The following is a 16015-nucleotide window of genomic DNA, read 5'->3' as shown; positions in this document are numbered from 1 at the left end:
AGACTGCTTATAAACTGCAATCAAGTCTCCCCTTAACCATGTCTTTGTTAGATTCAAGGGACTCAATCTGTTTAGCTTATCACTATAATTCATGTTTTCTAATCCTTTAATCAGTTTTTTGGCTCTTCTCTGAACTCTCTCCAATTGATCAACACCCTTCTTGAATTGTGGGCACCAGAACTGGACACAGTATTTTTGCAGTGGTCACTTCAGTGCCAAATGCAGAGGTAAAATAACCTCTCTAGTACTACTCAAGATTCTCCTGTTTATGCATCCCAGGATCACATTAGCTCTTTTGGTGAAAGCATCACATTGGGAGTGCCTGTTCAGCTGATTGTCCACTATGATCCCCAAATCTTTTTCAGAGCCACGGCTTCCCAAAATAGACAACCCTCCCCAGTTCCAGTTTCTCTGCCCCCTCCCCTGCAGAACCCAGCCAGACGGCCAAATGCCCATACCCCTCAGCCCAGATACCCACACCCTCTACCTCCCAGAGCCAGCTGCAAGGTGTGACCCCCAGCCCAGACACTCACTTGCACCCTCTACCTGCCCAGTGCCCATGGATCCAGAGGGAGAAACAGCCTGATGCCAGGTCTTGGGCTTATGTGGAGTTTCCTGCACACCACCTCCTTCCTTCAGGGCATGCTGGGAACTGCAGCTGCTGCAAACCCTCCAGCTCCTCCTCCCGCTCCACTGGCAGTGTCTTCTATTTTCGAGCTGGATTCTGCTGGGTCCAGCAGCCTCTAGTGGCGGCCAGCAGCTTTGCAGCCCATTACTGTGGGGGAAAAGAAAATTCTGCACAGAACATTAATTTCTGTGCAAACTCTGCATTGTGCAGTGGTGCAGAATTCCCCCAGCAGTAATCTTCATTTTAGCTGCTTATCTCAGCTTTGCCTACAGGAGTATTTTGCCCTTTAAGAGGGGATAGGAGGATAAAATGTTCTTTACTTTCAAGAGTAAGGCTTGTATTATAGCTATAAAGTTTATTTCTTTGTAGCAATATTCCCAACAAATGGCTTTGTGACTGATTATTACTCACAGTGGTTGTTTATTGCTTTGTATACTATAAAGCAATAGAAATTATCAGTCACTCAATGGTCAATCATCTAGCACATGCTGTCTAGCCTAATGATTAAAAAAAATATATGGTTCATAATTGCAATAATCCCCATAGACTGCTGTCTGTAACTGCAGTTAATAACTGGTTTGTCAGAGTTTAATGGTCTGAAACAAAATGGTTTTCAAGCCTGTTACTTAGCTGTCTGCAAAAATCTGAATGATTCATTAAGCAAAAAGAAACATTTTGTTAACATATCATCTGTCCTTCCAATTATCCTCTAGCAACGCTGTATTCACCAAATTGAAGCCTGCTGATTACATAGCTTTGTTAATAAAGCATTACTTCTGTCACTGGAAATTACTGTATGGAGATAAATAGCATGCACCAAATTTCACCCAGTGAAATTCACCTGACCCACAAGCAATTTATGCAGGGAAAGTATGTGTGTGGGGAGATGATGAAGAAGTTGGGGAGAAAAATTCTCCCTCTAATGGACAACAAAGGTAGAAGACAGCAGTGCAGTCTCTCAGTGACCACAGCTCCAGCCAGTAGTGTAGTCAGAGGTAAACAGAGTTACAAACTTCTCACTTGGGGAATATGGAGTGCGGTTTAGGTTAGTTTACATACTTTTTTTTAACCACTAAACCATTGGCTTCAGCCTATAGGCAAGAGGGTTGGAGAAGCAGACAAGCCCTGTACTTGCATGGGGTTTAAGGGGTACGAGGTCTACATAAGCATGGATCCCATAGTCCTTCCCTGGCTGTCCTCTACAATACTATGTGGAACTGGTGTGGAAAAATCCCTTTCAGGTGCCCAGGTTTCCCTCCATGCTGCCTCATGCTACCACAAGACAAGGCTGATGTGGCATGTATGGCGTTGTTCTGACCTCACACACTACATATTTCATGCACAACACCACATCTCCAAAATCTCTTACTGATATAGAAGAAGCTTTCCCAGGATTTAGAAAAAATATTTGTATCCAGTGCTGTGAGGTACATATATATGGTATGGAGAAAGATATGGGATTTGTTTTACAGGGGAAAATTCAAAGCAGCATCATAAAACTATTTAAGGGCTGGAAGGATAGATTTCTGAGGAAAGATTTAAGGAAATAAATATATATAACTTCGCTAAACAAACAGCTAAATAGAAGGAGGTGAAGGAGGGATGAAAACATAACTGCCCACAAGTATCAGTGAAGTATAAATATCAATGAGGGAGAGGCATTGTTCAGAGTGATTCCAGGGGCTACAAGTGCTATGGGAAAGAGCAAAAGAAAAGTTAGACTGACTATCAGGAGACAGATCCTAGGAACAAGGCCTCCTAGACTGTGGAATAATTTATTGCCAGCTGGATCCATTTTAGTACTGGTTGGAACATTTTCTACAAAATGAAACTTTGCCAAAAAATGCCATCTCATCAAAACTGAAATGTTGGATGGAGAGATACCAGTTTAGACAATGTTTTCACTGAAGAGGGAGAGAAATCAACTCTCCCACTCTATAGCCTGGTGGTTAAAAAAATAATAATAATAGTAATTGGAGATATACCAATCTCCTAGAACTGGAAGGGATCTTCAAAGGTCATTGAGTCCATCCCCCTACCTTCATTAGCAGGACCAATTTTTGCCCCAGATCCCTAAGCAGCCCCCTCAAGAATTGAATTCATAACCCTAGGTTTAGCAAGCTAATGCTCAAACCACTGAGCTATCCCTCCCCCTAGTGGGCTGCTGGGAGGTGAGAAACCCAGGTTCAACTCTCTGCTTTGCCTAATTTGGAGTAATCTGGGTCTCCCACATGCCAGGCCTGTGCTCTAGCAACTAGGCAACATGCATGCCCCTTCCCAAATTGAACAGCTTAGGTTTTGATCTGCATATGGCCATTTCAACCTAACTCCATTTTCATGAAAACTTTAAAATGGGTTTGTTTTATTTCCAAGGCAGAACAAAAACAACATTTAAAAACCTTCAAAAGTTGCCACAAAATGGAATTGTTGTCCTCCGGCCACCTCCAATCTGCTCCAATGATTGCTTTTTGCCTACAGGGCTGTACCACGTCCCAGTTTGGGGTTTTCACCATTTGAACTTGTGTATGGCCACGAGGTTAAGGGGCCATTACAGTTGGTGAAGCAGCAATGGGAGGGGTTTATGCCTTCTCCAGGAACTAACATTCTGGACTTTGTAAACAACCTACAAAACACCTTCTGAAACTCTTTAGCCCTTGTTAAAGAAAACCTAAACAATGCTCAGGAAGAGCAAAAGGCCTGGTATGACAAACATGCCAGAAAGCATTCCTTCAAAGTAGGGGACCAGGTCATGGTCTTGAAGGCGCTCCAGGCCCATAAGATGGAAGCGTTGTGGGATAGGCCATTTACGGTCCAGGAGTGCCTGGGAGCTGTTAACTATCTCATAGCATTCCCCACCTCAAACAAAAAGCACTCCAATTCTTCAAAGACAAACCAACAGTCAAATATGAAGCTTTTAAATCCACCCTGATGTAACTCCATTGACTTCAGTGGAAAGACACAGATGATGAACATGACCCTGGAATTTACTCAAAAGGCTTTAAGACTGTTATATTACACTCATTTTATATCAGATCCTACTGATGGGTGACCCTCAAATGTTAGCAGACCTGCCAGGCTTGGATAAACCTATCAAATCTCTGAATCGTATCCAAAGTTGATAAAGTCTGGAAATAGAAAAGGAGGCTGTCTTATAAGAATTCCAGTGCTTCCTGATTTGAACCAGCCTTAAACTGTCAGACCAGTCTATTACATGGATTATTCCCTCCATTTGGGATCCAGCCTTAATCCTTAAATGACAGTCCCATGAAAGTTTTAAGAAATTCACTAAAAAAGTTAACAGATTTTTTTTTAATTGGAAAAGATTGGGATTAGTTATTTTATCCCAGCTGGTTCGCCCCTCTATAATGAAGATCACAATAGGTGCAGAGAGAGTGACAGCAAAAGGATTCAATCATCACTGACCTTGAGAACAATATGAAATTTCCTTGATGGCAAAACACAGTTGTACTCACCTATAATTTCAGCAATCATGAAGATGAGACAAATTATTGATGCTGCATAGAGCTTCCGCTTGGCTTGACATTGTTCTAATTTTCTGCTCTCATAGGCTGTTGAGTGGCTATGGCAGTGGTAAAGTGGATTATCTTCAGCATCCTCTGATTCCTCCTGGCATTCTTCTTTGTTTAAATAATTCTGCTGCAGTCCCATCCTAGGAGATTGAAAGAACCAGAAGATTTCAAAGCTATTTCTATTCAGGGTACACTCCTGCAATCCCACACCTCTGTGCCTAATCACTGAAGTCAAAAGCCCCATTGAACCTCAGTTGGACTACTCACATGAGAGGTTTATGCACATGAGTAACGGGTATGCAGGGTGAGGTTCGAAGAAATCGTGGATCTTCAGTTTGTTCTGCATGGGATTTCCATTTTTATGCCCTGCTTCAGTGCTCTTTTCATTACACACCTAAGTTAGTCATGCACAGTGCAGCCTTCATAAGATGTGCACATTATGAGCTGAGCAAAAACAAAACAAAAAGCTCCATGCAAATGTACAGCATGACTTGCAGAAAGTCAGAACTCTGGCAAATCCAAATAAAATTTAATGGAACATTCTCAACAAGGGCTAGATCCATAGAAAAGTTCAATGTTCTACTCCTAGCAATTTTGATAGGACTATTAGTTTAAAAGGGGCCACAATTCCCTTTTTATAATTGAAAAACTTCACTTATCCCATTCTCTTCATACTCAAAAATAGCTGAATTGTTTCTCAACCCTTCCATGTGTGCACACCCAAAAAAAATCCAGCTTCAGGCAGAGACTAAGCATAGAAAATGCCAGCCCAAAAGATGAAAAAGGGTGAGTCACTATAAGCAGGGGATGCATGGTAGCCTGGTCCCCATCTATGCTACTTAAGTGGCATAAAAGGAGCAAACATTCAGCAGAACTTGCTGCTAGAGAATCCCCCCAACATAAAGCAGCTTCCTAGTAAATTTAGAGCTGCCAGAACACCTCAGTCCTGTCCCCTCTCAAAGCCTCCAACATAGGGGATACCAGGGGATGAAAGGAAAGGGGTATGGTTAGGATTCACTGAACTGCAGCTGTCCTCAGCTGCTGAATGGCCCCTGTGGCCCTTGTGCCAAGCATATTCTAGAGCAGTCCTGAGACTGCTCTAATTTATGGTAGGGGCCAGGTGGCTCCAAGATGGTTTTGTAAGTGCCTTTGTTCTCTACTCCTTTATTCCTGCACAGAGCAAAGCTTGGATGGAATAGACACTGGCCCAAGGGGGTTAGAATAGAATCCACTATGTAACTTCAACTCAGTATTTATTGCTGCAGCAGCTGCTTCTGGTATAATAAATCCAACAATAAAACTCCCCTGCCATATTTCCTGAATTGCTATTGTAGGAGTGCGGTATGATAATCAACTATTTCTTCCCAATGCTACATATATAAAGTTTATAAAATCATATGCTCTACCCATCTTCAGTCTATGAATGTTGATGTGCCACATTACTGTCTTGGAATGTAATGTAATGGAAGTCTTGAAATGTAATGAACTGCCCTATTGTTTTGAGTCTGAAATTAGCTCAGAGATGTGATGCAGACCTGGGTTTAATGGCACTCTGGTAATAACAGATTGTTTTCACATTCCCTGCACTGAAGGATTTGTCGCTGGGATTAATATGTGTCTTGTAGATTGAGTTAAAGGGCCCCTAACTTCAGGAGGTACATAGATCTTACTGACTTTATACAGCTTTTCCTGTGCTGTTTGTGAAACAGTAAACCTGCTGTTCAGGACAAAAACCTTGAAACTAATTGTGCTCATCACATGGATTATTTGATCAAATAACTTTTCCAGTAATAAGTGATCAAGGCAGAGGGACAGATTCTTTGCCCGGGTTCTTCCCCCTTTGTGTTGGTTGAGTGGTGCAGGGGGGCTGGAAACTGGCCATACCTACCCAAGAGAGAACTTCTTAGTGGGAGGAAATCAGTTGGTGGAACCTATGCTCCCTGCCTGCCTGCCTAGCATAGGGGGCAGGTCAGGATGTGAAGTGAAACGAGAAGGCGGAGCATAATACAGCACAGCTCTTTCAATTCACAGCTGGCATCTGGTCCCCTAGGGAACAAACTAGCTGTAAGATAGAGCAACCTGGGGGCCGCAGTAACTTCCGTCAGGGCTGGGATACTTTGAAAGCTAAGGAGCTGTAACACTGACAACTTCCCCCTCCCCTGCCTTCACCAAGTGGATTTCGGCAAAGGAGAGACTCTGGTGTAGAGTATCTATCAGCCCATTTATCAGGAAAGTGACAGGAATTTTCCTTGCTCTCTAAGTCCAGTAATTATCAGCATGGGTTTGATTTTCTAAATATTCTATGCTCCCCAAAGTCAATTTTTTTTCCCTAGCAGGGCTTTCTGAGGTGAGCACATACCAGGTCCATGAGTCTCTTTGCTTGCCTAGCCTAGACAACCTAGTCCCTGTACATGTTTCCACAGAGATTATTTGGCAGAGTAAATGGTCAGATTTATTGCCCACTGAGTGGAGATGCTTTTTCCTTGTTTTCTTCTCCTCTTCTCTATTTTCCCAGAACAGCAAAATAAATTGTGGGTGAGCCATCTGGGAACAGGACTCACATATGGTGATGTGTTGCCCTGCCAGCCAGCACCCTGAGGGCCAGCCCTCTATAAGAATCTGCCATTATTTTGTGTTTATATTCATCTGCTTTCTCATGTTCAACTGTGTCACTCGAAACACAGTGTTGGGCTGATGAATTAGACCCAGAAGGTACCACAAATCGATTCATTCCAGATGGTTGAGTTAAACAGTTTACTCACTTTCCCCTTGAGCTCACAGCATGCAAGTTTCTCTCTCTCTGGAGTTAAATCCCAGCACTCTTCTGTATTTTGTGTGGGGAAAAAAATTAATTTTCTCTTAACCTGATTTTCATTGGCCGGCACTGAAAGTTAAAAATATCTTGAGGACTTGAGTCGCAATTTGCTTGGGAGTCTGCTAGAATGGAGGTGCCAAAATTACTTCTGCACATTTCTCAGTTACCAAACCCTTCTTATGCTGTCAGGAACTGGGTCACTTTTTGTGCTTTTTTTTTTCTTCTCTGAAATCTTCAAAGCACCTTACAAAACATCAGCGAACACAACCTCAGACAATTACTATGAGGTTGGTAAGCACTGTGGTGTAGACCTCATTGAACAGATTGGTAAACTGAGAGTAAAGCCAAACATTGTCACATTTATGTGTCTTAAATTAGACCCCTAAATTAATGGCCTGGTTTTGAGAGGCACTGAGCATCCACCACTCCCACTGATGTCAGACAGAGTAAAAGAGAACATAATCTGGCCAAATGTATTAGGAAGACCCCTGCAAACTGCAGCGAGTAACAGATAGCAGCTCCCCGCTAATTAAAATAATCTAACAGACAAATTTTTAGAAGCAGAGAACAAGAGCTAACAGTGCACAGACCAGTGTAGGCAAACCATAAATCTCCCATATGTGCTAGAGTGAGACACAACCTTCGAGCGTTAGCTCCCTGCACTGACACATTGCAAACAGAGTCCTAAATTAAAACAATCTTTTCTTCCATTTCAAATTCTTTTTTCTTTGTAGGAAAGGCAATAAGGGTACATGTCATGGAGGGACACCTACTGAGTCACATAAGGAAAGAGTGAATAAGAATACATTAATACATACTGCAGATCCACTGCAAATCATTAACAGGTGTGATTACAGCTTCCTTGTCTTTGTTTTCAAGTGATGTGTGCAGTGACTTGCTTTACAAGCTGACAGGTACAGCTGCCTTCCTCACAGAGCTGTATTAGAACTCCAGTGAGGGGAATGAAACCAGAACCAGCAAACTTCCCAGAGAAGGAACACCTCCGCCACAACGGAAAATCACGCTTTATCTGTGTCTGAAATAATAATGAAACTATCTTTAGAAATAACACATCAAAACTATATTCATCTCCTTTATGTAGGTACCATGCTGATCTTAACTGATGTCATCCTAAACTTGGAAGGTTTTAAAGAGATGAGGTGGGTGAGGTAACTTCTTGTCTCTATAATATCCTGGGCCCAACACGGCTATGACTACACTGCACAGAACCTTGGATGTTTTAAAGTCATTTGGGGTCATATTTTCAGCCTGCCTATCCACAGGTCTCTTCTTGCTTCCTCAATGGTGTAGGTGCAAAACAAAGCAGGTAAATATTTGCAAGCTAGATATAAACCAGCTGGCTAACATCTGTACTAGACATCTAATTGACAGTCATTATGCCTGCAATTATTTTGTTTAGTTAGGTTTTGTGGGCTGGCCACATATGAAACTTAACTTCTCAGCTCATAAAATCCACCTAGTCATGGACCAGGATCCTATTGTGCTAGGCACTGTACAAAGACAGAACAAAAAGACTATTCCTGCCCCCCCACAAGCTTACAATCTAAGTGTAAACCAAGAGACAACAGTTGGATACAGACAGATGAACTTGTGTTCGCCCTTTCGGGTTGCTGTAGCTGCCTGTTGTCTCTTGTTGTGTAAAGCTGCTTGTTGTCTCTTGGATAGTAAATTCTTTGGAACAGAGGCTGTCTTTTCATTGAATATCTGCACGGTGCCTATGCACAATGGGGCCACGATCCCTAATTGGGGCCTCTAGGTGGTATCACAATACAAATAATAAGAATAATTAATGATAATAAATTAACTGCCAAGATTATAATCATATACTTTACACCCACTAATAAAAAGATAAAGTCCTCAAACTTTCCCCTCCCCAAAGCCAAGGAAAAGAGAGAGGCTCTGCAGTACTCCCTGATATCTATTTTGGCCCAAAGAGGGAATGAGTTTGATGTTTAAGGGCTCCTGTAGTAGATGCACAATCACCAACAGTGCTGCCTACTGGTTAGGCAGGGTCTTTGGCAGGGTGTCTCCCTATTGAAAAGCATGGCCTGGTCCTTCGCTGCCTCCATCCCAAAGGTTTCCAGTTCTCCCCTTTAGTGCAGAGATTTTACTGGGGGCTGAGCCCTCGAACTGTCAAGACCTTTTCCAGCTGGACTTCCACCTTGGTGAACACTCTAGGTGTCATAACGTCCTCTCAGAGTGGATAAGGGAACCCTGGCCCACTCTCTTCACCAGGCTCCAGTCCAAGGCCCAGTGGTGGGACGCAACCGATACGTTGTGGTGATGAGACTAGCCCACTTCCTACCACAGCTCCCTTCAGCTTCCCAGAGTAAATCACTCCAATCCAGTTTCTGACTTGCATACTAAGTCACCTGCTTTTCCTTTGTGGGTTTGCGTCGGTGTTGTCAGGACTCAGGCAATGAGCTTTGGGGCAGAACCTCTGCTCCTTTCCTCTGCCCCCTTCTGAACCGCTCTGCTCCCATTTCTAAAGCCCTGCCTCCAGCTGGTGCAGGCTTTGCAGATGTGGCTGGGCTGCCTGGGACTAGAACTGTTCTGTAACCCCTTGCTCTCCAGTGTGGGGTTTGTATATCCCATCACAGCCTCTCACAGAGAGTGCCCTACTGGCAGTCCTCTTCTTTTAAATGAGGAGACTTGCTAGGATTGCAGCTGCTGCAGACACAGAATCACCTTCTTGGAGAGGAAGTCTGTAGGCATAAAAGGGGAAGTCACATTTTGAACATCTCTCTCTTGATCTGTGTGGGTCTTATTGTAAAGTGTCAGGTACTACAGATACTAAGCACGACCTAGATAAAGGGTTTGTTGCAAGGAAAGTGGAAGTGTGGCCAGCTCTCGTCATTTTACCAAGCATCTCATGATATTTTAGTGTTTTTCTTAAAGCCCCAGCTCCTGGAGTCAGGGGATTACATGAGAATCACAGCTTCTATGTAACAAAAAGACATTTCTAGTCCTCACGGTTAGAAAAGAAAGCTTGAAGATGTGCAGCCTTAAGGCTTCAAAACCAAGGGACAAATCTATAGGAACCCAACATTCATTACTTTTGAAATTCCAGGCATCTTGGGGCCTGACATGATTTTTGCACGATTGGGGTTGGCATGCTGGTGCTGTCTTCATGGTCAGCCAAACCCCATCCGCAAACTTGGGTGCTCACTAGAGATGCTCTTTTTTAGAAGTTGGATACAGTAGTTTTGGAAGTCTCAGGGATAATTCTGAGAGGTAATTTAACATTAAATTAACCCACCAAATGAGTGCTAAAGCATGGTCGATGACCCCATTCCCTCCTTTTCCCGCCCCCCATATCAGAACAGCTGCATGGGGTGGTGATGCCTGTGATGCCAGAAGACAGGGGAATTCCTGCCCCCTTACACATAGAAGGGTCAGAAATGGGATACTAGAGAAGCAAGCTGGGAGCAAGATCAGAGAACTGGCAATCAAATACATCCACTGGACACAAGACCCGCTTAAAAGGTGTGCAGAGGCTGTGGCCACTGATCAGCAGAAAGGTCTGGCACAAATCACTCGTTTGAAAAGAAACCCTTGATTCCATGAGAGCTTTCATTGAGCTTCGCTTCTGCAGCAGAAAGTTAGGATAGGAGGAACTAAACATCACCCACATCTTTGTTAGGTAAAATGAGTCCATGTGTAAAAGAGTCATCTTCTCAGAGTCCTTAGGCCAGACCTTTGCACAGCGGTGTGAGTAGGGTGGGCAGGAATCAGTTTCAAGGCTGAGACCTTGTCTATATATGGCGTTATTCAGAAATAGCTATAGCATTTTAAATTCACACTCCATATTAATCCGAAACAACTTTCAAGTGTCAAGAAGCCTTAAGCTTTCTTCTCAGATCACCTGCTTTTAGGGTTGTCCCTCTTGTCACTGCTTCTTGTATCCCCTGCCTCCGAGAGCCATTTAAACCCTTTTATATTCCTTGGGTTGGCATTGATAGGATTCAGTTGTCCTGACAGCAAGATGGGCTAGTAAAAGCAACTCTGCAGCTCTATGCAAAGTTCTAGCACCTGATATCAGGGCAACTCAGCAGAAGAATTCTGCATTTCCACAGAGGATCTTAAAACTTACCTTCCATCATACACATTGTGTATTAGTTTACCCCTTAGGGGTGGATTTGCTCATGCAACTCTAAATTTCAGATTTTCTCAGGGCAACCAAAACTTACTTTAACGTTGTCTCTTTATTTACTGTTCTTTGTATTTTAACAATAGTAAGAAACTAGACTGATGAAGCCCTGAATTAAACTGCTAGGATGCTATCGAAATCCCATTGTAATCAATGGGATTTTGCACAGTGCAATAACTCTAATAAGCATATAAAATACATAACAGGAAACACATTCATCAGTGCTGGATTGGGTCAACAAGTCATTGATATAACGAGAGCGTAACTGTTCTACTCCTGCACAAATGACAGTATTACCAAGTAGGATATCAAATTGTTCAACTTGCATTGAGCTGATATCCGTATGTGACTCATGTGGCCAAGATTTTCATGTGACTAGCAACTGTGAGTGCTCAACTTGAGATACTTTAAAGGAACCTGATTTTCAGAGGGTGAATGCTGAGCACTTTGTGAAAAACAGTTCCCTTTAAAGTGTCTCAAGTTGAGCAAACAAAACTGAAGGCACCTGGAATGACTAGTGTCTGTTGAAAACCTGGGCCTATAGCAGCAGTTCTCAACCTGAGGCCCGTGGGCTACATCTGGCCCAATTAGCACACAGCTGTGGCCCAGCTATGTGCTAAAAGCCGCTGGGCCGCATGGCGGGGGCCAGGTTCCTTGATGCCTGGCCCCACGTAGTGAGGATCTGGGGTTCGGTCTGCCAACCAGTCCCGCAGGGTTGGGGTCCAGGCTGCCGCCCAGCTGCCCTGCCACACAGCCTCACACGGCAGGGTCCAGGGTCAGGACACCCATCCAGCCCCACTCAGTGGGGTCTAGGGTCCCTGCCACTCAGTGGGGTCTAGGGTCCCTGATGCCCAGCCCCCCAACCAGGGTTCTGTTCCTGGCCCCACTCTCTGGAAGGGTCTCTAGGAGGGAGGCATAGGGACCTGTGGGAAGAGTTTGGGGGACATGCTGTGGTTCTCAACCTGCGGTCCAGGTAATACATTTTGGGCCGCAAATGTGGCCCCCAATGATAAATAGGTTGAGAGCCACTGGCCTATAGCAATATGATCGCTCCAAAACTCTGTGGAGAGAGAGTTCAGGTAGCCAGACTTCCTAAAACAAGTATGATGACCAGGATTTTGTCATCAGAATAATATAACAATAATGGCACTGGGGAGAGATTGCTTAGTGGCTTTTGCATGAGCCTGCTAATCCTAGAGTTGTGAGTTCAAACCTTGAGGGTGGCATTTAGGGATCTGGGGCAAAAACCTTTCAGGGACACTACTTGGTCCTGCTGTAACAGCAGGGGACTGGACTCAATGACTTTTCAAAGTCCCTTCCACTTCTATGAGTTAGGTATATCTCTATATTTCAAAAAAAAAGGGCTTACTAAAAAAATAAGTGTTGTAAAGAGGTAGCTAATTTCTCTGTAAAATAAATGCTTTTGAAAGCAATACAGCTGGATTGTTTCTGCTAAACATACACACAAAGAATTGAAAAATACAGTAATTTATCCCCAGGACTAAACTGATTACTACTACTCCTCAGTTTATTACACCTAGAAACTGTGCACACAGCCAGTCTATGCAAATATATGCTCATAATATTGTTACTCCAGCCTCCCTACACCTACATTTGTTTCTTTACTCTACCCATTGTATGTTGTCAGAGATCCCAATAATAGACAGAGCTCAGTGTAGGCAGCCCCCTGTGCCTCTGCTGAGCCCCACTGATTTCAGTACTTTGCAGGATTGGGGTCAAGGATTATGAACTCTTCAGGGTATGGATTTTCCCCCCACTATAATAACTAGTTTACATATAGAGCTATTCAGCAGTTGATCTCAAAGGAGATTGGCATCATTATCCCCATTTTATATGCAAGGAAACTGAGGCACAGAGCAATGAAGGGATTTGTCCAAGGTCACCCAGCAAGTTAGTGACAAAGCTAGGAATAGAACCCAAATCTTCTGAGTCACAGCACACTGCTATATCCAGTAGGCTACACTGCCTTTCATAGCCAATGTGGGAGTTATTGTGGATAGTTCTCTGAATACATCTGCTCAATGTACAGCAGCAGTTAAAAAAGCTAAAATAATGTTAGGAACCTTTAGGAAAGTGATAGATACTAAGACAGAAAATATCATAATGCCACTGTATAAATCCATTGGTATGCCCACACCTTGAATACTGTGTGCAGTTCTAGTTGCCCCATCACAAAAAAAATATCATAATTGAAAAAGGTACCTAAAATAATAACGAAGATTATTAGGGGCATTGAACAGCTTCCATACGAGGAGAGATTAGAAAGACTGAGACTGTTCATCTTAGAAAAGAGGTGACTAAGAGGAGATATGATAGCAGTCTATCAAATCATGAAGAGTGTGGCAAAAGTGCATAGGGAAGTGTTATTTAGCCCTTCACATCACACAAGAGCTAGGGGTCACCCAACAAAATTAATAGGCAGCAGGTTTAAAACAAATATAAGGAAGTACTTCACACAATTCACAGTCAACCTGTGGAACTCGTTGCCATATGATGTTGTGAAGGCCAAAGGTATAACTGGGTTCAAAAAAGAATTAGATAAATTCAGGGAGAATAGGTCCATCAATGGCTATTAGCCAAGGTAGTCAGGGATACCCATCCTTTGGGTATCTCTAAACCTCCAACTGCCAGAAGCTGGGACTAGATGACATGGGATGGATCACTCAAAATTGCTGTGTTCTGTTCAGTCCCTCTGAAGCATCTGGTACTGGCTACCCTCAGAGTAAGGATACTGGGCAAGATGGACTGTTGGTCTGACTCAGTGTGGCCATTCTTATGGGTTGATACAGTGTCTAGCACAATGGGGTCCCAAGATGGTGGAAGTTTCTAGTTACTACTGTAATATAAGTAACAAGCACTTGTCCATGAAGAATTTTACAGGTTAAAAAACAAGAGGCGCAGCACAGAACTTGCAGCCCAGGGAGGGGAGGGGCTAAAATTGCTTTAAACCAGCTCTATGTTGTCCTAATCCTGGGCTGCTCTGCATAATTTAAACAGCCCTGTGGACCTACGTCAATCTCCCTAGACAACATGCTTTAACCCCACCCTCAAAATGCCCCATCCATCCCCCAGCCCTTTCCTGGCACACCCCCTAACACCAGGGCTTGTGAGGGGGTGATCAGAAGGCAGCCTTATGGCTGTCTTCAGCAGTTCCTTTGCCAGAAAAATATTCCCACAATCAGATCCAGGGCTTTTAGAGCCCCAATGCGAAGCAACCAGAGGGAGGGCGAAGATCTCCCCCAAGCTGTTTTATCTGAATTGTAAACCACCACTGAGATTCCTTGGTAACAGATAATGAGTCACATAACATATGGGGAGTGGGATTTTATTGCTAATGTATATGTTCTTTTGGACAGCGACATTTATATTTATGCAGACATGTAAATAATATTAAAGCAATAATCAAATATTTAAAGCACTAAGATACTGTGGTGATGGGCACAGTGGAAAAACACAGAGCTAGATTTTCATTAGAGTGGACAGGTTCTGCCAAGTTTCTGCCTCACATATTTTAAGAGAGCCAAGCAACAAATAACCTGAAAAGCAGTGAGATAATGAAAATGTCAAGAGGTGCTAACTGTAGCAGTGCTGCTATTTTATTTAAAATATTTGCTGCTCCTAAACATAAGGAAGAATGAAAATATGTTTCAGAATAAAGGTATTTCCTAGCAGACATCTGTACTCATTTTCTGAAAATTCCAAACAAAAAAAATCACCATTTAATTCACACAATTAAATACATTTATGAATAAATATTCTTAAATTCTCAAATAATTTATAGCCCAGTCCTTCATTCCCTGCCCATCAGAGCTTTGGGAGGGCAGAGAATACAGGATATGGTCCTAAATCCATTTACAAGGATTACCAAGTAAAGGCTTGCTCACATAAACCCTTACTCCCATGAGTAATCCTCAATCACATGAGTACATGCATTGACTTCAAGTCCAGTTGGCTAGTCATGTGAGTAAAGTTTTGCAGGTCAAGCCCTTAATGCCATCACATTTCTTTAACACCTAATAGGCATTTAGACATTCAGGCATGAAGGAGCCTGGACTCAAACACAATGTCAATAGCACTATTACAATTCAGTCTAAAAGCACATTATAATCAGTGGGATTTTGCATGCCACCACAAATCTACTAAGCATATAAAATACATTGTAGGAGACATTGGCTTCAACAGTAGATTGGGTCAATCCATCACAGATGCAGATGCATTAGACTAATTTCTAATATTTTAAACCAACATTTAATAAGAAAGTTTGGAAGGGGGAAAACCCTCCACCAACCCCAAACAATACCATAGTGCAATGTGCATCCCTGTATAGAGTCCGAGACTCAGAGAAGTGAGTGCTTCAAATTCAGTAGTAATGTCTGCAGATTAACTGGCTCATTGTACCTTCAAGGGCAAAGCAATATAAAGTGAAATAGACACAGACAGCTGCATTACCTGTCTAGAGCTAAAGAGTACTTCTTGGTGCCTCTGTCCGCCACAAGACTAGTTCTTTCAAGACCTTTTGTAGTGGCCATGATGAAAACTTTTTTCTTCAAATGCTCCTTCCCTTTTTGGAAGCGGGCAGGGGTAAAAATGCTCTCACAACGAAGGAGAAATCTCCGCCAAAGGTTGAAAAACAACACGTTAGAATAATCTTGTCAATAAATCCACTACAAAGGGAGCTGCTCTCTTACGGCTAGTAGCGTCACCAATTCACCCAACAGTGACTTGCTCGGTTTCTGATATTGGAGGTTTTGTGGCACTTTTTCCCCCCTGATGTTATGATGCAATCCTTGTTGCACACATGATGAGAAGCCTACCACTTTGCCCTAGATTGCTGACTCAGCCTGGAGCAC

General features: G+C 43.0%; 1 protein-coding gene across 1 annotated transcript in view; it reads right to left on the bottom strand.

Annotated features, from left to right (window-relative positions):
* The window catches only part of SLC30A8 (solute carrier family 30 member 8), a 31394-nt gene extending 15700 nt beyond the window's left edge, over nt 1-15694 (bottom strand). Inside the window, exons 1-2 of the mRNA XM_030549608.1 lie at nt 15615-15694; nt 4102-4298 (exon numbers count right to left, since the gene is read on the bottom strand). Coding sequence (XP_030405468.1) covers nt 4102-4298; nt 15615-15694 — 277 coding nt within the window. The remainder of the gene's footprint in view (nt 1-4101; nt 4299-15614) is intronic.
* Between the last annotated feature and the right edge of the window lie 321 nt (nt 15695-16015).

This window comes from Gopherus evgoodei, chromosome 2, assembly GCF_007399415.2.
Source record: "Gopherus evgoodei ecotype Sinaloan lineage chromosome 2, rGopEvg1_v1.p, whole genome shotgun sequence".
NCBI classification, from domain to species: Eukaryota; Metazoa; Chordata; order Testudines; family Testudinidae; genus Gopherus; species Gopherus evgoodei.
The sequence above is the reverse complement of the archived record's forward strand: the minus strand, read 5'-3'. Positions and strand labels throughout refer to the sequence as shown.